A 19,520-nucleotide genomic window follows, 5' to 3' on the forward strand; every position below is an offset into this window, starting at 1 on the left:
TGAATTAATTGAGAGAAAATTCATTAATAAAATTGGCTCAGCCAAGTCTTAGTCTCGAGTTCAGATCAAGACTTGAGACTTTGTTTTTGAGCTCTAGTCTTCAAAATATGGACTCAATTCCAAGTTAGTAAACACCCTATGGTAGATATATTTATTTAATTATTAGGTCCTCAACGAAATTTACTTTCGGCAAATTGTCCTTGAACTGCAATTTAAGAAAATTAATGCTTAATAATATGTACGTAGTTAACCATGGACACACGCAAATTGTGTGACTGCTACGAGGTTGAGTGTTTTTTATATAAGGAGGAGAAAGGAATGCGGAGATATTATTATTCACGACAAGTGTTGTGTATATTGTATGTATTTGAAGGGGAGTAGATTAGATTAGGGAATTAATAGTTATTATTAATTATTAATAGAATAGTTAATTTTAATAAATCGGAAATGTCAACGACTTCATCGTATTGGAGAGATGTGGAGCAGGAGTCTTTTGATCCAGAAGAATTTGTAGAGAGATTAGCGTGGCGATCTGTTGGAGCCAATGAGTTTGATGCCGAGGCTCTGGATTCTGCCTTCTCTGAAGCGATTCGGGAGTTGAATCGTATGCAAGAGTCCCAAGCAATTAAAGTCAAGGAATTAGAGACCTCCCTTCGAGAAGAGGAAACCATTCATTGGAAAAGGACAACGACTCTCGTAGATAGAAATAAATCCGCAGCTATGACATATCGTAGTTTAGATGAAAAGATTAATTCTGTTGCTACCAAAGTAGTTCATTTAGGCGATCAATTGGAAGCTGTCAATGTTCCTAGATCGCGTGACGTGGCCGCTCTTAATCTCATGCGACATTTTCATTCGTTCATTCAGTCTGGAGATTCACTTTCTCCTCTCTTCACTGATAAGTACGTTCACATTCCAAATAAGGACCCTAATATTTCTAAATACTCATATTCTTTTTGATGTTTCATTTGAATATATAAATATATATAGGTCACGACTTCATGAAGCAGCAGAGATCATTCAAAAGCTTCAACTCATTGCTCAAGATCTTCCTCCGAAGAAATTTGAAGATGCTAAAGCTAGAATTGATGCAAAACATTCGGAAATAGAAAATTCTCTCATTGAAGAGTTTATAAAATCACATAGATCCAATGACAAGGAGAGAATGAAGGATTTGACTGTGATTCTTAGTTCGTTTAAGGGCTACAATGAATGTGTGGATTCATTTATTGAGCAAATACAACTCAAAAAGTTTAGAGGAAAGGATATTTTTAAGCATATTGTGCCCCTTTGTGAATCCAGTTGGACAGTTATTAAACAAGTGAATATTAATTTGTTAATTCAAGTCTTTAATAATTGATTAACATTCTACCTTAATCAAATCTAGGTCTTCCCGAATCCACAACAAGTGATGGGGAAATTCATCCTGAATATATATCATAGTAAACTCAAGGATCATATCGAAGAAGAATTAGGAGATAAAAGTCAGGAAGAGGCATACTTGAATAATTTGTTTACTGTCTATTCAAAAACCTCGCAATTAACTACTGAGCTAGCTCGTTTTAATCTTGGCGGCTCCGATCATCTCTTTTTGACTAATCTTAATAAAGGACTCTTTAAGCGCTATTTAGAAACTTATATAAGTACTCAATGTAAATTCCTAAACGATCGATGTGCACGTATTCTTCAAAAATATTACGAAGCCAAGGGACACACCAAAAAGTCCCTGAGTGGGAATGCTCTTGGTTTTAGAGACCTCAAACGTGAGTTTCAAGGTGTTATTGCATCCAAAGCAAATATCAATATAGAAATGGACTCCTATGGTGGAGAAACATTTCTAAGTGAGGAAGTAGCCATCAATATACTTCAACTTACAAAAATGGCGTTCCGTCGATGCCAAGTCCTCTCTACTTCCACTGAACTCCCAAGCAACGCTATGGAAATATTTAATATTCTTATTTCATTTTTAATTCATGAACATATAGACTATGCTGTAGAAATCGCTCTTCAGGTAATTACTAGCGTTCTTTTTTTTCGGGAATATTTACGTTTTCATATATAGGGTATACCACTGCCAGAGTGCAAAATCTCTCCGGAGCTCTATTTTTTCGACGTCATAGGACAGGCCAATGCCATAGTTCACTTGTTAGAAAAACAATTCAGTGACTCTCTAGTACCTCTTGTTGCCTCTACTCCAAAATACGATGAGTGCCTTCAAATAAAAAAGAAGGAATTAGAGAAATTAGAGCAAAAACTGGACGCAGGGTTGGACCGTACATTGAGCGCCTTAGTTGGTTGGGTCAAAACTATTTTGACTACGGAACAAAGAAAATCTGATTTCATATCCTCTGAGTGTGTTGTGAACTCTTCATCGGCATGTTTAAAGTAAGTTGGTTCCTTGTTCCTGCATTAGTACCTATGAATGATTCATTTCTATTTTAGAACTGTTCGTTTCATAAGCGCTCAAGTTGAGAAAATAAAGGAGAGTATGGATGGAAAGAATATTGAGATCGTTCTTCTAGAATTGGGAACTCGACTCCATCGCACTATTTTTGAGCATTTACAGTCATTTAATTACTCTTCAACCGGGGCTATGTCCGTTATTTGTGATGTCAACGAATATCGAAAAGTCATGGCAACGTTCAAAGTTCCCTTAGTCTCGAACCTTTTTGATACTCTTCACGCAATGTGTAATCTACTTATTCTTCCTCCTAATAATCTTCGTGGAGCTACTCAGGGGCCCCAGCTTGCTAATCTTGACAGGACTATCATTGATAATTGGATTCAATTGAGACTCGATTATAAAACAGACAAGTTAGGGAGTTATATTTAGGATAAAAAAAAAGTAGACAATGGCTATACATCTAATTTACACTTTATTCTTCCTTTCTTTTTCATTAATAAGTATGCGGTTTTTTTTTAAATTTTTATGTTGATTGCAAATAAATTTATTTATTTAATTAATGACTTGCTCTCTCGTACATATATTATACATAAATCTGATAAATATTACACTAAATATGATAATACGTGATGGGGACTATAGGTGAGGATTTATGAGTCTCTCTGTTGAAGAGAAAAGTGCAGAACTTTTGATGAGTAAGGTTTTATAGAATCGATAGAGATAGTTTTCATTTGAGGGTAGTATCCAGGAGCTGAAGCAATTATTTCATAGCTCCCTGGTACAAGGAGTCGCCAGTATTCACCACGATTCGTGCCTTTAATGCTCTTGGGATTTCCCTTCACATGAATCTGAAATGAAAAATTTACAGCTTTTTTACCATCTCTAACGATTATTTGGGAGTATTTTTAATAATTACCATTGTATTTCTAATTGGGGCACGCGTATACCTGTCAATAACTAAACCATGAACACCCGTATGTACAGACTCCATATAACTGAGTAAAGCATCTTTGTTGTTAATCCATTCCTAGGGTTAATCCATATTATAATTTATTTTAAAAATAAATTACAAATTGAGTCATTATTACCTGTACTAAATTATCCTTGGTGGGATGTTTACAGCATCTATATTAAACACAAAGATAAGTATACTTATGCAATTACATACAGTAAGTATAGAATAAAATACTTACGACAATTCCAGAGTTATTTCAAAGCAATTGGAATGTACGTAATTGTAGTCCTGCATTCCTCCAGGAACATCATACCATTGTGCTCCATTTGTAATTCCATTTGTGAAATTATCACCGCATAAATTTCCTCTGGACATAAATTTGTGATTACTTGCATAAGTTCTTGAAATGAAAACAAAAACATCATCATCTGGAGAGGCAGAATAAAGGCCCGTAATATGTGCCTTGGAATCATCAAAAGGATATGATGCCACAACAGCACCTCCATGAAGATTAGCCGATAAAACGAAAGGAACAACTTGCAACAATCGCATTATAGCGATTGTTTCTTTGGCACGTCCTCGAGCCAACCTTTCAAAACTTACACGTTGTGGCTCATCAAACTGTTTTGGGAAATCCCTATTCAAGTCTACTCTATTTGCATTCGTACGACCTGGACCACGAGAACAAGAACCTTCGACTGAAGTTTCATAACCGTCTGGGTTTAATGATGGAATTATCCAAATTTCGGTTGAATCCAACAAACGAGTAACTCTTTTATTAATTCCATAATTTTCCAAGAGAAACTCAGTCAGGTATAGAAGGACTTGACGCCCAATTACTTCATTTCCATGCATATTACCAACATATTTGAACAAAGGTTTACCAAGGCCTCTTGGCCTAAGGCCAAGTTTTGCGTATACAAGTAGTCTGCCCTACAAAATTTGAGAGATTTACAAGAGTATTTTAGGATGTTTGATCATTTTATTTCCATATGTTTAATTATTACCTCCTCAGATTGGCCGATGGTTCCGATTTCACATAATTCAGGAAAGCGTATTGATAATTCCTTGAGTTTATACACCAATTCATCGTGAGATTCATAGTCACACATATTAATTCCATCCGTATTTGAACAGTCAGTAAACCCCGTTTTCCTTGCAACACGTAAAAGGGGCTCTTGCATCCCAAGGGAGCAGGAAACAAATAATGTTACTGTCAATAGCCTTAGCATCATTAATACATTACTACAATAAAACACACAATTAAAAGAGATAATAATATCAAATATGTCATGCAGGTAGGATTAGTGTATTACAAAAAAAAACCCTGGTGGTACTGAGGGCTTTTCCCAGATTTCATTCTATCAAACGTTCATCGCTACATTATGTTTATAAACGGTAGTAGTTTTATTTTTCATTTTATAAAAAAAAATCAAGTTTAATATTCTCTACTACATATTTCATGTAAAATAATAAGGAAATACATGGGTCCTAAGGAAATCTGAGTAGGTATTCTAATAAATAACTGGATACAAAGACACCTGTGGAACACGAACACATTACCTGTCAATCCTCACGCATTTTATCCTTAATGCACAAAATTGCACCATTTCCTTCGTCCTTCAACTTATGAGTGAGCGAAGGGATTGTATGAATCTTTTTAGCAATGACGTCCTCACTTTTTTTATGATAAGGAGACAGACTTTCTCCTCTCTTCAGTACCCTCTACCACTGAGAAAGAAAGTTAACCTTTTTGTGCCGAAAGCCAATATAAGGCATTCGATACGTCGTCAATCGAGCTATACTAAGAGGCATTATAATCCAGTAACAGGTGAGGCCTCCTTTTAATTAAACAATAACTTACCCAAAACTATTATTTTCCAGCAGAAAGTTCAATATATATTTATATATATATATAATATCCCTTACAACTACTGAAAGATCCACTCAATCCGCAGGGAAACAAAGACTTAACAGGAGTGTTCCTTGCTTTAATATATTAAGTACTTTTAAAACAATATGCTACAAACTTAAGTAGATATTATATTATATGATTTATAAAGAAGAAGAAAAAAAAAGTTAATAGATAAGTGATTTAAATTCGATATTTTTTATTTCATTAAATGTACAACCTAACGACATAATTTCAAACTCGTATTTCTTCAAAAAGAAAGTTTAAATATTGGACCGTTCAAGATTGAAAAAAAAAAAAAAAAATTAAAACACAAAAATCTATAGAGAGAATGTATAGAGGTACGCGGTACAACATAGTGGATAGAAACAGAAATGATTAATAAGTATTATAGTATTCCCTTAAATAATTAATGAATTATTCCGATCTTGATCCAGAGCGAGAGGATCTTCGCCGTCTTGATGGAGGAGTGAAGGAACGAGATCTAGATCGAGACATGGATCTATAAGAAGGAGATCTACGACGTCTGCGAACACGCTCAGCACTGTCCCCTCTCCTAACTCGATCGTCTCTTCTTCTACCGGAGCCTCGTCCATCTCTTCTACTACCACCGTTGCGACTTTGCCCACTCGACATTTCCACTCGAACTCTCTGCTGTAAATGTAGTACACACAATATTGAATTATGAAGTAACATAGATGTAATGCTTAGTCATTGGATACTTACTCCGCAGACACGAGTACCATCAAGTCCTCTAACAGAATCTTCCGCATCACGTGGATCCTCAAATTCAACAAAAGCGAATCCTGGTGGATTTCTCGCAACCCAAACGTTCTTCAAAGGACCATACTTTGAGAAAGCATCTTCCAATTCGTATTTTGAGGCACTATTGCCCAAGTTGCCAATATATACCTTACAAGAAATATCCCAATCCCGATGGCGCGACATTTTTTATTTTTCTGTAAGGAGTTGTAAGGAGAAATTGTTAGGAGGGAAATCATTAGGTACAATACAATTATAATGTTGGTTTGTTCCCTGATCCTAAAAAACGTATGTATTAGTTCTGTATCACTCTTTCTCTCTCGCTCGCTCTCTTTCTCAAATGCTCACTCAAAAAAGTAGTATATATAAATATTTTTTTTTTTTTAAACAAAAAAATAATGTTACTTTAAATTAATTCATTCGTGGTGGATTCTTATGAGAGAAAAAAAAAAAAAAAAAAAAAAAAAAAAGTGGGATACGAACCTCTCTCACGATGTGAAGGAGGGGAGAGGAGTTACTCTTTCTGATGAGGAGTGTGATATCATATAATTCAAGACCACTTAATGGAACGAACATATGATATTGTATTAATATATATGCATTACATTGCAATAAAAAAATTCGAAGCAATGTGTGTTTGTTGTCGGAAGAGAAGAAGATCATCCTATAGCAGAGATTTCTATATATATGAATCCTCCGTCTGAGATGATAGAGTGTAGATGCTGTATGTAATTACGTTTAGTGTGATTGACTACCCTTTTATGTGTATAAAAGGAAGTGTTCTCTCTATGAATTGCAATGATTCTGAACATGATGCATTAACGTCATTATTTGATGAGCCTCAAATAATGCATTGCTCAAGAGATATGGGGAGGTGGTACTGCTGGTGGCGGCTGCTGCTACGACACAACTCAGGCTTGTGGAAGGGATGAAAAATATTCCAAGTGGATTTACAGATAATTTTTTGGATCTTGCAATTGCAATAATAATAAGCATTATTGGTTGCGAGATGGTTGTTGCCTGTGCTTGGCTTTGCTGGCCTTAGTACATGGTTGACGGACATGGCCATATTAAGTTTGAGTAGTTTAAATGAGAATGAAATCTCTAGTTCTACTGTTGAAGGAGGGATGAGGTGTGAGTGGCAAGTTGAGTAGAAGAGAAGAATGGATGAGTGAGTGACTGGTTCTGGTGCTGGATGTGGTGCTGATACTTGAGACTATGTAAGTAGCAGAGTAGAGAAGTAAGAGTAAGCAGCATGGCAGCAACCAAAGGAAGAAGGAGAGAAGATTTCTAATTCTGTTTAAAAAAAATTAACAAAGTTTATAAAATTACTCTTTCCGCTTTTTTCAACATAAAAAGAAACTGAGGGAGCACATTCATTTATTACTCATTTTAAGCATCATTCATTAATTAATTAATCATTGACGTACACCCTGCCATTATAGCATGGCAATCATAAAAGGGGCGACTTCATTGCCCTCATTTATCATAACATCTCTATTACAGTCATTCCCCAAATTTATTACAACTTAGTCCAAAAATACAAAATGGCGTCAGTCAAATTTAATAAAAAAAGAAAGAAAAAGAAAACAACAAACAAACGTGGGGACCACAAGCTGCACGAGTCGGGTCCCATTAGGACTTCAATTATATATCCATATACATACAAATATATCTCGATCCTTCAATATATATATTGTATATGATGGGGAATACTTACACTTTTAGACTCCACAAATTGAAGGAAACAAACAAGACTCAAACGTTGATCACTACGTCTCGAACCCAAGGAAGATTTTGAACAAAAATGATAAAGCCAAATCCTCCTAGAAACTTAGAAGTAGGAGGGAGAGGAACAACAAAAAGAGAAAAGAAGGCGGGTCAACAAAATAGAGCGTCCAGCTACACGCACACTAACAAATAATTAATAAGAAAGAGAAAAATAGAGAAAGGGAAGTTTTTATACGGAAGGCCCTGAGAGAGTTTGAATATTTTAGTAGCTTAGGCAGTCTTTGGCGTTCTCATCTCACCTGGATATTGTAGTATTGTTATTCTAAAAAATACACACACTCTCCATAAGTCTCCACTATCGTCTATCACTAGCAAAGAGGGGGTATAATCAAGCTGTAGCAGGACTCCTGCTACAGGAGTAAATGTAGCCGAAGCAGAGAGAGGGTGGAGTAACTTAAGATTAGATTGCTTGAGAGCGGTAATGTCGGTTAAGATCACATTAACTGTTGTGTGTCCTCCTATACTTGTATTTATTCTTTGAAAATCAAGAGAAAAAGGAAAAAATTATGGTTGTTATTATAGCTAAGGGTGATAATTATAGTTGATAATATTGTAGAGAAAAACGCGTGCGAGGAGGAGGGGGAAAAAATACATATGGTATTATTGTTTAAAATACTGATGTGATTATCATCTGCCTGCTTTATTATGATTTTTGAGGGTATATTTATTAGCAAAATGTTTAATGAAGATATACTACGTATAATTGACTTCGACGTTTTTTATCCGTTACAGTAGATTTGAAAACGTCACACTTCCATGAAATTTAAATTCATTATGAACCTTATTCTCAGAATAATAGCTAATGAAACGACAAAGTAGAGTATTTGAAATTTATTTGAAGTTCCAAGTTTAAAATAGAAGGCTTTAATTAAATATAATCTACATACTAAAATATAAACCATTAAACATTTAAGTTAAATATACAAAATTAAACATTAAAATCATATAACTATTAATAATAATAAATTATAAATACAGAATATTGAAATAGTAGATTGATCCAGATAATTTTTTCTTGTTCTAATATCGGAATTCAGTTAAATATGTCATAACTTTAGGTTGCAATACACAAGCGAGACGTGGAGTTTAATCAAAAAGATAATCACCCCTCTTCTTCATGTGGAAGTTGCTATATACAATTGTGCACAGGATAGATATATCTCTACCGATGAGATCTAACTAATTATTAATAATAAAGTAAATGTCAAAATCATAAAATTAGACAATAAATATATTAATAAAAAAATGTTAGAAATAAATTAATCGTAAAGATTTAGAGCAAAAGCTAATTATGTAGTAATGTCCGGCGATATTACTCCCTATTAAGAGCATCAAAAAAGATTTCCCCCGTTATTTAAGTATGCTTATATAACAACATACTGTTATCATGAAGGATATACACAATTGTTAATTATAATGCAACACCCAATGTAACTACCCTCGTTGTTGTGACCATTTAAACAGTTGTTTTTGCCTTTTATGAGTTTTCTGAACACCACTTCTTGGAGCCCATCAACCATAGCTAAGCCTTTAGTGATAAAAAAGTAATATTTATTGACTATGTAATATTGGAAAACCTAATTATCATACCCAAGTCTTAAAGCGAAGTAAGTAGTCTCAGACAAACTAGTTGCAAACCATCCAAAGCTACTACCCCCGTTGTTGTGACCATTTAAGCAGTTGTTTTTGCCCTTTACTGAGTTGTGTTTCATAATTCTTGATATGTTTAGCTAAAATAGAATCATATTTTATGGTTAGATTTAAAAAAAAAAAAATTGAATACTTACTGTGAGATAGTACAAAATTCAGAGTTCCATTTCGATATTCGTAAATACTTTTTACTGATAACTTGATCATCATTTGGTGTGGATGAATCAAAACATTTTTATATGTATTTCTATATATGACATCAGTACCAACATCCTCCATTAATTTAATGATGGTTCCTCGGGAAGGGATATGTTTACCCTTTATTTCTCCATAAATTTTTTGAACGTAGATGATTAGCAATGGATAAGGTTATATTACATGCAATAAGCATCGTTGTGAGATCAAAGTTAAAGTCTGACTTGATGTATTCATCGTCAAATTAATTTTATAGATGAATATCCATACTCTTGTTATGAGATGAGGATAATGAGTGGCGTGTAATTCTAGACAGGGGACTAAAGGCACATTTATATCGACAAATCCGACAAACCATCTGTTTCTCATCCGGTAAGTATTTTCCAAATTCCTGGGCCTCCATTTTCATAAATCCAGACAGAAGGCGACGTCATTTTGGGGATTTTATTCAGTTCTCTATCGTATGTGTATTGCTATAATTTATAGCATAAATACCCCAACAACAGCTGACGTCATCTGCAGTCCATAATATCCTAGCTTCTTAATAAAAACTTTGCCACTTTATTGACATATTACTATTAGTTATTGTAATGATTTTAATCATATTATATAATAGAATCAAGCTGCCAAACCTAAGACTTTTTCAAGATACTTAGCTAATAAAAAAATAAACATAGTTCCCCTTAAAATTGCCATCCAGTTAATAAATATTTGAAGAATATATTAACAATAATTTTTAAAACATTGAATGATTTGTTTTTTTTGTTGTTGTTTTTTCAATTTTAAAGCTATTACTATCATTCATAAAAAAAATAGTCTTATCACTTCCAAATTAGTATCGCCCTAATATTAAAAATACTAGACTAGTACATTTTGCGCAAGTGTAACTTGGAATGCCTTGTGTACTAGTAAAAGTAATTTGTTTTTAAAACAGATGGCGGACACGCTCTACATTCAATCTGCACCCTATCTTACACGTCAAAATAATATTAAAGTGAACTTGATACTATTATTTATTAAATTCAAAAAAATGAAAGAGCATCTCTTATTGATTACAATTCATTAGTTATTTCCGTACGATTTAAATTGCATCAGTCGTTACTTTGAGTCTCTCCATAAGTTGTGTACGTATAACTGAAATAATTATATTAATAACAGGTTTTCAGAGTGTGTATGAATTAGATGTCTTCTACATACACTGGTAACACGTAACTATGTAGTAAGAGTTCTTTCTCGCGCAGTTCTCCTAGTCTTTGTCCCCCTTTGAACAAATGAATGAGGATTCGTAATATTTTATATAATAATGTAAAGTTTCACTGCTCCCTAGCAGCTCAACTATCGATCCCCTGTTCTTTGTAAAGTTATAACTTATTATAACATAAAATAAATTAGTGAAATATTATTAATTAACCTTGGGATACATAGTTTCTTAACTTTTAGTATATCAAAATCTACGAAAATTAGTTGATGCTAAGATAAACATTAAAAATGGTTGGAAATTATGGAATAAAGAGTCGTTATTTTAAGAATTATGAGTTTGAGTACTTTGTGAAACAATTGGAAGTTGGAGATCTGTTAGAATTTGATCGAGGCACATATGGTCATTGGGCGGTGTACTTCGGTAAGTAAATGGAAACATTCAAGGATTTGTACGAATTCATTATATTAAGATGTGTGAAATTAATTAATACGATTTTCTGTGTTGCACGTCAATAGGTATGTATGAATTTGAAGATGAGGCTATTCCATGCGTCGTTCATCGGAATAATGATGATGATATCTCTTTGGCCGTTCTGGGTTCACTTTCTTCTCTGGATTCATCAAGGTCCTTTCCTGTGAAGCATCATATAGGAATGAGCTGTTTGCAGCCACTTAAAGATGTTATATGTGACTCGCCCGTACGAATCAATAACTCACTTGACAATGATGAACCGCCTCGTCATGAAAAGGAGATATTGCATATCTTACATGAGGAAATTATAGAGGTGGCCAAGTGCGGACATAGCAAAACGCTCTATAACCTTGCCACTAACAACTGTGAACATTTTGCAAAATTTGCTCGTAATAATAAATCTGAAAGCAAACAGGTTCAAAATGTTGGGAAAGGCCTTGCTATAGGTGCTGTCGCTTCCATTGCTGCTATAGGATTGGGGATGTTTCTTGGAAGTCGTGAAACGAAATCCAAGCAACGTTATTTTTGAAATCCAAAAATTCAATTTTACAATTAATGTAACGTAATGCACTAATTATTTTTTAAATAAAGAAGACGTTTTTATACTGCATACTAATTTTGTATTTAATTAATTGGAAGCGATAACTCATAACCTGGGACATTTACTTTATTATTAAGATCTCATCGGTAGAGATATATCTATCCTGTGCACAATTGTATATGCAAATTGCACATGATGAAAAAAGGGTGATGTTATTTATATCTGATAGAATCATATTTTATGTTTAGATTTAAAAAAAATTGATTACTTACTGCTAGATAGTACAAAATTCAGAGTTCCATTTCGAAATTAGTAAATATTTTATACTTTTACTGATAAGTGATAACTTGATCGTCATTTGGTGTAGAAGACATGCTGAAAATTATCTCAACTTCACAATTTACAATGGGGTTATTTCTATAAATGACATCGTTACCAAAATCCTCCATTAATTTAATGATTGTTCCTCGGTAATGGACGTGTTTACCCGTGTATTTCTCCATAATTTTTTGAACGTACATGATTAGCAATGGATAAGGTTATATTACATGCAATAAGCATCTTTGTGAGATCAGAGTTAAAGTATGCCTTGATGTATTCATCATTAACTTGATTTTTTAGATGAATATCCATGCTCTTGATGATATGAGATGAGGATAATGAGTGGCGTGGAATTCTAGACAGGTGACTAAAGGGACAATTATATCGACAAATCTGACAAACCATCTGTTTCTCATCCGGTAAGTACTTTTCAAATTCCTGGCCCTCCATTTTCACAAATCCAGACAGAAGGCGACGTTATTTTAGGCATTTTATTCAGTTCTCTATCGTCTATCAGCATCTAATATTATATTAATATTGAAGGGTATTAAAAATAATTGTGATACATATAAAATACTATTCCTTACTGGTGTTAAAGATCTTGTAGATAAAGTTATATAGCGGGGAAATTTCCCCATAATTTTCTCAATTTGTATATCATATAATTCATATTAATCTACCTTCCGACATGAAGGATTTGATTACATGTATACTCAAATCAAGCTAATAATTTTAACTAAGGATCTAAATCTGATCTTTTTCTCGGCTTTGTATAGGTAGACTTGAAGATGTGAATTGTGTCAAATAAGGAAAAGATTAATGTGAAACTAATATCCTTTATACATTTGTTAAATACAAAGTTTTTCATTGCAATACAACTAAATGCATACAGTAAATTCATATTGTCAGTATGGGAAGAATTTCTCTGATTTGGGCAAAGTTCGAGGCAGAGTTGGTGATCCAGGAAGGTAAATATTTGGAATACCAAGTTCTCCCTTCTCTGAAAACAATTATAAATTGTGGACCGCATCGATGAGGAGATGAACTCGCTTTGAAATATCATGAGGGTGAGGAATTGAGGTCTGAAGATTACCTCCACACAGATTATGGATGCATAAATTACTGTATGATTGTCAACAGATAATGGCATAAAGAGTCATCATGATGGGATTATACTGATTAAACAGGAACTCCGCTGTTAAGTTTACCACTGGGATGAGGGCAACAACGTCCATGTATTTACCCGAGGCTGACTTGATAATGAAGGTGAAGACAGTTTTAGAAGTTTGATTATTTGTAGTTCTTGTAGCTTGCCAGATTCAGCGACTTTGATAGGATGGCTTCCTCTTTCAACCGCCTTTGAATATATATACAGCCAAGATGAATAGAAATACTATTAACCTTGATTGCAACCAAGAACCTTTAACATATTATCCAACACAAATATCCTCTCAATGTGAGGTACTTTAAATCCATAAGAAAAATTACAGCAAAAATTAAAAAACAAAGAGCGTGAGAATGTGTTTGATTGAGTACAAAATAAATTAAATTGTTTCTGCGTAAAAGACACATACATAATAGTTATGTACTTTACGAGATGTTAATTCACATTTACATGAATATTAATATCAGAGGTTTCTGCAGGGTTGGAAGCTTTAGGTCCCTTCTCAATTTTAAAAATTGCCTCTGAATTTGCATAGTCGTGTTTCTAGGATACTTATTCTATAGACAACTACACCCCTTCCAAAATTACAATCACTTATTGGAACGGAACGCTAAAATCTCATTTTTAGCGTTCGGAAAAGCTGATATGTACATTTTCCCATATATTACTCTCATTATCGGACTTGAGTGATTTGAAGTTTCTTAACTGTCTGAAATATCCATTTGATGAGTATTATGGACGATATAACATTTTCGACGATCCACTGCCGAATAATTTCTTCACACTGTTCGTTATTATAGGTGTCATCAAGAAATGTACATTTATATCCCAGATCAAGATTTATAGCAATAATTAGATTTTTATTATTGGAATAGGAATACAATCTAGTTTTAATTGAGGCATTCTAAGGAAATAATGAAGATTCAAGCACAAAAAAGAGACTTTCATAGAAATGACAAATTGCTTTAATATTTAGTATTATTAATGAAGCAGTTTCAAGGCAAATTTTCCAAAAGGCGAGCTGTTTTAGATCCTACGAAATAAGAGGCAATACATTTACAAAGCTTATTCCCCTATAATAACAATTGCTACACTGACAGCTTCTGTTTAGAATACGTTTGTTCACGTTGCATTTGTGTTGAATTTGTTTCTTCATAGTTTTCTAGTATTTTTTATGATAAATTATTTTATTACGAAACCAGCACGAACAAGCTTTTCACCCCTTTTTGACATTTAGCAATGCCAATGCAATATATATCTGGCCAAGTGAAAATACTGATTTTGGTAAATATAAAGCAATTTTTTCAAAAGTTTGACCTTGTGATTTATTTATTGTCCTTGCCATTGCTAACTTGCCGTGTTCCTTCTTCAACCAATATGAAGATTAAAGATACATACTAAGATGAACTCGCTCATCTTCTTCCTAATTCCCTTTTTTAATTCGTATTTAATATACGTTCTCTGTTTTTTTGTTGGTACAATCAATATAGTTCAGTTTTTTGGCTGTAGGATTTAAAAAAATCATACGACTCAAGTCATAAATTCACATTGTCATCTTTTATATCTTGACGAATATATTTTATAATTTTTTTCATAACTTAGAAAAGTAATAGATATTAATATACCAGTAATAAATAATAATACATAAGAATCGGAATCGGTAATTAAACATTATTTTGTTGATTCAGATTCGAGGAAAAGCACTTGTTCCGATTAATCGTCCCATCATTATTATTTACTGAGTGAATCGAGGGAAAGAGCAGAGAATATTATAAGGGAAAGAAATAAGTTTTTCATCTACGCATTCAGGTATTACTATTATAAATTATAATATTAATAGTCATTGATGGAGAGGGGACACTTTTCTGGAATATACAATTATCAATATGAACGAACAATAAGTTGTATTATTAAGATGGTAAAATTGTATTCAAAGATATCATTTAAATTATCATTGTCTCTCTCAATATTAGGCTCAAAAACGGAACATTCAATTTCCAATCAAATATTCGAAGAACTCTTAAAAAAATTCATTCCTTTTCTGATGCAATTCATCTTTCTTATGTGCATAGTGTGGAAATCAATTATAACGTCGATATCATTATCCCTAATATAATAATATTCAAACAAGTGATTGAATATATTTAATTTATTTGAAAGAAAGAGATAGCCTTTGCCAAGTTGATGAAGTTCCAAGAAGAAATAAGGAATAGCGACGATTACTTGGGAGTTTAATTGCCAAGAGGATTTGCTCTATAAAAAAGGATATCTGAAATTGAAGCTTTTCATCATTCATGAAAGATAATATATCCTCTAATTTATTTAAAATTGACTTAACCAATATGGTTGGATGGAGGAGCTTCTTTCCAAGATTTTAAAAACTAAAGAGTATTTAAAGTGGAAGAGACTTTACAAAGTTTTCCTTCTTGACATTGGTGTTTGACTTCTTTGTTATTAATTTTGTTTCCTCTATATACTAAAGAAAAAGTAAGGTCGGATTTAATTACTATAATTATAAATCATTCGGGAATGACTCCATTTTGAATCTTTTTAAAACCTTCATCCAGACTATTGAAATTATCCTTCATCAAAAATTTTTGGTTCCGTTTATTTTGAAGTACTGGACTCCTTTGATGTCTTGATGAAGAAGTACTAGATATTGAGCGACGATTTATTTTATGTGATATAAAAATGAAGGATGGTTTGAAAATATGTGGGGATAAGCATCTTTTTTTTAAATGTTTCGAGACAAAGCTCTTGTATTTCTTTTCACCTTACTTCGAGTATGCGAGTCTCGACTCTCTTTAATAAAATCTTCTTCATTAAAATGCTTAGAGCAAACGACGGAATATTTTGATGACTTCTCACTTGAAAATAAATGTTAGTGACTGTCCTTCTCTTTAGCAGTCCTTGATAAATGTTGTGTACAACTTTGAATTTGTATAAGCAAATTGTACCAGTCTTAAAATTCATTAATTAATTACGAGATGGGTTACCATATTAATTATCAATTATTCATTGATACTATCATTTCATTTTGGTCTATTAAAACTACATTGTTATTTTGTATTTATTTATGAGTAATATAACTCTGGACATTAGAACTATATAATGTGCCACAGAATACTTATATTTGAGTAATTTGTATCAAAATAGTCAAAAATTACACCATTAATATATTGATAATCCATGAAATATTCAATTATTGCATGATCCTCATCCCAAGTGCTGTAAATCCTTGATTTAAAATTATTATTCATCTCCTTTTTTGATTGTAACTTGTACAATTTGTTTATACAAGTTACAACCTGCAAACTACAAATATATACATATATATAACCCTGTCGGCTGCATTTCATATTATACAGCTTACTTTTTTAGCTTCTTTAGTTTATTTTCCTTTTTAATTATTGAGCCTCAGGTAATAGCTAGTAGCTATGCAGCTTCTTTGATTTAGCTAGCTTTTAGTAACTGAAATATTAAATATATTTGATCGAGCCTGGAATCTTGATTCTAAAGAATGGCCGACGAAGAAAGTTGGCTCTATGGAGACGAAGAGGCCCCAGAGGATGTTACATTAACTCCGAAATCCGAGGTACTGACACACATCTTAATTTATATATTACTCTTTTGAATTTGATTTGACCAATGATAATAATATTAATTAATATTCGCTTCAGGACGAGAGTTCTATTGTGGCTCCAGACTCGGAAGATGAGCAAAAAGAGGTCGAAGAAGTCGTTGAAGATGATAAACCTATAAAGACAGAAGAGCCCGATGAGGATGAAGAGGAAGATGACTCTGATGATGATGGATTTCGTATTACTATCGATCAAAACAAGATTGAGGAAGCAAAGAGTTCTTATAGTAACGCCTCAGCCTCATTTGGAGTCAAGAATCGAAATGTGCACACGGAAAAAAAGGGAAAGTTCAGTGTTGATGAACTGGATCAGGTTGGGAATATCAATGGAGTTCCTGCACATGAATTAGACATTGATTCTCTTGATGAAAAGCCTTGGAAAAAGCCGGGTATAACAGCAAATATCATTTTTAGGATGAACGGAATAATTGATACTCATCTTTTTGATTTTTAGGGGCTGACATTACGGATTACTTCAACTATGGATTCACTGAAGAAACATGGCAAGCTTATTGTAATCGCCAAAGAAAAATGAGGGTAGGAGAGTCTGGAGTAGGTATGCCAGGCATCAATAACACAATAGTTACAAACAAAAGTATTTCGACAAATCCCTCATTCCCTTTAAATCAAAACAATTCCATACCCACTCTGGGTAGTAATCAAGTCAAGCCTATTGTCAATCGTATTCCCACAACATTGAATGGCAGTAATAATGCCTCACAACCAAGCCCACTTCCTCCTCCCCAAGCTCCTACCACCGCTGCAGCCACTACTGTACCACCAGTACCTTCTAGCATAGCCGTTATGACACATGACAAAAGGGAGTACTCCAAGAAAGTAATTTCCGAAATTGATTTCTCAGTTCCTCCACCCGGTATGACTGGTATTCCAACAGTGGGTACGACACCAAACGTAAATCTCCCCCCACCTCCAATACCTCATATACCTCCTGGTGAATTTCCACAAGAAGATCCATTTGATTATCCCTCTTACTCAGGTGGAGGATACGAACCCACAATGGAGGCACAATGGACTGCTCCACCTGGTGATAGGGATTATGATGATCGAAATAATGATTGGAATCGCTCGTCATCGCGAAGATCATCTAGAGATGAACGAAGGGAGTATGAACGAAAAAGGAGGCGCTCAAGAAGTCGATCAAGGGATCGCTATAGAGACAGAGACCGCAGAGATCGACGTAGATCTCGCTCAAAATCTCCAGTATACAAACATAAAAAAAGTAAAAAGGAAAAGAAGGAAAGGAATAAAGATGACTCCAAGAGGGAGTCAGAAGATCGCATTGATTAAAAGGAAAATACACCTTTTTGTGTTCCAAAAGGATGTGGAACTGTTACAATTTTTAACATTTGATCTTTTAGTGTAAAAAGATCAACTTCGTGGACAAAGACATTCATACTTATTGATAGTTGTATTAAATTTATTTATACAATTCACCAAAAAAAGGAATTAATAGATTCCTTGACCGTTCTTTATAATTATTTAATGTGAACAAGTATTGTTATTACTTTTCCCTTATTAAACGAAAAAACTTAAAACTTTTATTTTCTTAATTTTTTCCCCTCTCCAAATCCTGATTTGGTGATGAATTGATTAGCAGCCCGTTATATATTCCAGAAAGGTATGTGATATAAACTGATGATGAGTCGAGTCATGTCCATTTCTACCACATAATGCACAATTCCTACGTCTAGCCCAACAGTTACTCATGGAGTGACGAATTGAGTACAAGCATAATGGATAAGTACAGTTGTTGAGCATCTCCTTGCTCCCGGTGAGACAATATGATCTTAATTTTTCTTCCATGAAAGGCAAGTCATTGATCACATCATCTGCGAGGAAGCACAAAAACCAATCTGGGATAAATTGGTGGTGTACACTCTCGTGGCCCCTCTTTCCACAATGACAGCAAATTCGTCGAATTGACCAACAGTTGTATACATCGTGGCTCTGAGGTGAGGCGCAAAGAGGGTAAATGCAAGTAGTTAGAACAACGGTAGTGGATGGGATCTTTAGATCAGCTTCTTCCTTTATATCCGTTATCTGCTCTTCAAAAGAGTCGTGAAGGATATCATTATTAGACGACTCTCCCTCTGATTCTACATGATGTTGCACTTGGATCGTCCCAGTAAGCCATAAATTATTCGAATGATAGGCTTGGAGATAGATTCTAACATATAATGGGTTAGAACCAAGTTCTGTCGGAATGGATCCTAATTTCTTTCGAACGAGATCCATAATTCTTCTTAGGTGAACAGTTGTGAGTTGTACGTTGGTTATAACTTTGAATGATTGCCCTTGGTTCACGATTTGGTCATTGTTAGTATTCATCCTGGTGTTTTCGCCTTATAATCCTAACGAAATCCAAGTTTAAAAAGAAGTCAATCCTCGGGTTATCGTACTTTTTAGAAGTACGCGATTATATGTTATAATTTATAACTTATTTATTGTAGATTATTAGCTTAGCCGGGGACCCTCTAGGCTATAGTTGTCC

General features: G+C 33.8%; 5 protein-coding genes and 1 long non-coding RNA gene across 12 annotated transcripts; 3 read left to right on the forward strand and 3 right to left on the reverse strand.

Annotated features, from left to right (window-relative positions):
* Window positions 1-308: 308 nt before the first annotated feature.
* Sec10 (Exocyst complex component Sec10) lies at window positions 309-2,964 on the forward strand. Its single transcript, XM_040727335.2, has 5 exons — window positions 309-902; window positions 991-1,321; window positions 1,388-2,011; window positions 2,063-2,385; window positions 2,443-2,964. Exons 1-5 carry the CDS (start codon window positions 448-450, stop codon window positions 2,831-2,833), a joined length of 2,124 nt encoding a protein of 707 aa, XP_040583269.1. The 5' UTR covers window positions 309-447; the 3' UTR covers window positions 2,834-2,964.
* On the reverse strand, window positions 2,803-5,364 carry LOC121131937 (carboxypeptidase D). Of its 3 annotated transcripts, none has more exons than XM_040727337.2 (7): window positions 5,224-5,364; window positions 4,923-5,158; window positions 4,367-4,604; window positions 3,598-4,292; window positions 3,493-3,529; window positions 3,321-3,431; window positions 2,803-3,252 (listed from the first exon to the last, which is right to left on the reverse strand). In XM_040727337.2, exons 2-7 carry the CDS (start codon window positions 4,967-4,969, stop codon window positions 3,055-3,057), a joined length of 1,326 nt encoding a protein of 441 aa, XP_040583271.1. In that variant the 5' UTR covers window positions 4,970-5,158; window positions 5,224-5,364; the 3' UTR covers window positions 2,803-3,054. The 3 variants fall into 3 exon arrangements, with proteins under 3 accessions (XP_040583271.1, XP_040583270.1, XP_040583273.1); XM_040727336.2 differs by having other exon boundaries at window positions 4,923-5,163; XM_040727339.2 differs by lacking the exon at window positions 4,923-5,158 and having other exon boundaries at window positions 5,224-5,362.
* An 89-nt stretch (window positions 5,365-5,453) lies between these two features.
* On the reverse strand, window positions 5,454-8,305 carry LOC121131938 (RNA-binding protein 1). 4 transcript variants are annotated; one of them, XM_040727343.2, is made up of 5 exons: window positions 8,064-8,298; window positions 7,754-7,946; window positions 6,517-7,329; window positions 5,998-6,230; window positions 5,454-5,925 (listed from the first exon to the last, which is right to left on the reverse strand). In XM_040727343.2, the coding sequence occupies exons 4-5, from the start codon at window positions 6,217-6,219 to the stop codon at window positions 5,689-5,691; spliced, it is 459 nt and encodes a 152-aa protein (XP_040583277.1). In that variant the 5' UTR covers window positions 6,220-6,230; window positions 6,517-7,329; window positions 7,754-7,946; window positions 8,064-8,298; the 3' UTR covers window positions 5,454-5,688. The 4 variants fall into 4 exon arrangements, with proteins under 4 accessions (XP_040583277.1, XP_040583274.1, XP_071750174.1 ...); XM_040727340.2 differs by having other exon boundaries at window positions 5,998-6,312; XM_071894073.1 differs by lacking the exons at window positions 6,517-7,329; window positions 7,754-7,946 and having other exon boundaries at window positions 8,064-8,305.
* Window positions 8,306-10,548: 2,243 nt separating this feature from the next.
* Window positions 10,549-11,951, forward strand: LOC139904756 (phospholipase A and acyltransferase 3-like). Its single transcript, XM_071894079.1, has 3 exons — window positions 10,549-10,793; window positions 11,110-11,290; window positions 11,386-11,951. The coding sequence occupies exons 2-3, from the start codon at window positions 11,158-11,160 to the stop codon at window positions 11,868-11,870; spliced, it is 618 nt and encodes a 205-aa protein (XP_071750180.1). The 5' UTR covers window positions 10,549-10,793; window positions 11,110-11,157; the 3' UTR covers window positions 11,871-11,951.
* Window positions 11,939-13,689, reverse strand: LOC139907614 (uncharacterized). Its single transcript, XR_011784329.1, has 2 exons — window positions 12,791-13,689; window positions 11,939-12,723 (listed from the first exon to the last, which is right to left on the reverse strand). It is a non-coding gene; the product is annotated as an uncharacterized lncRNA (long non-coding RNA).
* Window positions 13,690-14,460: 771 nt separating this feature from the next.
* LOC121118664 (uncharacterized) lies at window positions 14,461-18,564 on the forward strand. 2 transcript variants are annotated; one of them, XM_071894075.1, is made up of 5 exons: window positions 14,461-14,652; window positions 15,057-15,286; window positions 15,342-16,963; window positions 17,049-17,397; window positions 17,463-18,564. In XM_071894075.1, the coding sequence occupies exons 3-5, from the start codon at window positions 16,889-16,891 to the stop codon at window positions 18,314-18,316; spliced, it is 1,278 nt and encodes a 425-aa protein (XP_071750176.1). In that variant the 5' UTR covers window positions 14,461-14,652; window positions 15,057-15,286; window positions 15,342-16,888; the 3' UTR covers window positions 18,317-18,564. The 2 variants fall into 2 exon arrangements, with proteins under 2 accessions (XP_071750176.1, XP_071750177.1); XM_071894076.1 differs by having other exon boundaries at window positions 15,057-15,177.
* Window positions 18,565-19,520: the final 956 nt, after the last annotated feature.

This window comes from Lepeophtheirus salmonis, chromosome 1 (genome assembly GCF_016086655.4).
Source record: "Lepeophtheirus salmonis chromosome 1, UVic_Lsal_1.4, whole genome shotgun sequence".
NCBI lineage: Eukaryota > Metazoa > Arthropoda > Copepoda > Siphonostomatoida > Caligidae > Lepeophtheirus > Lepeophtheirus salmonis.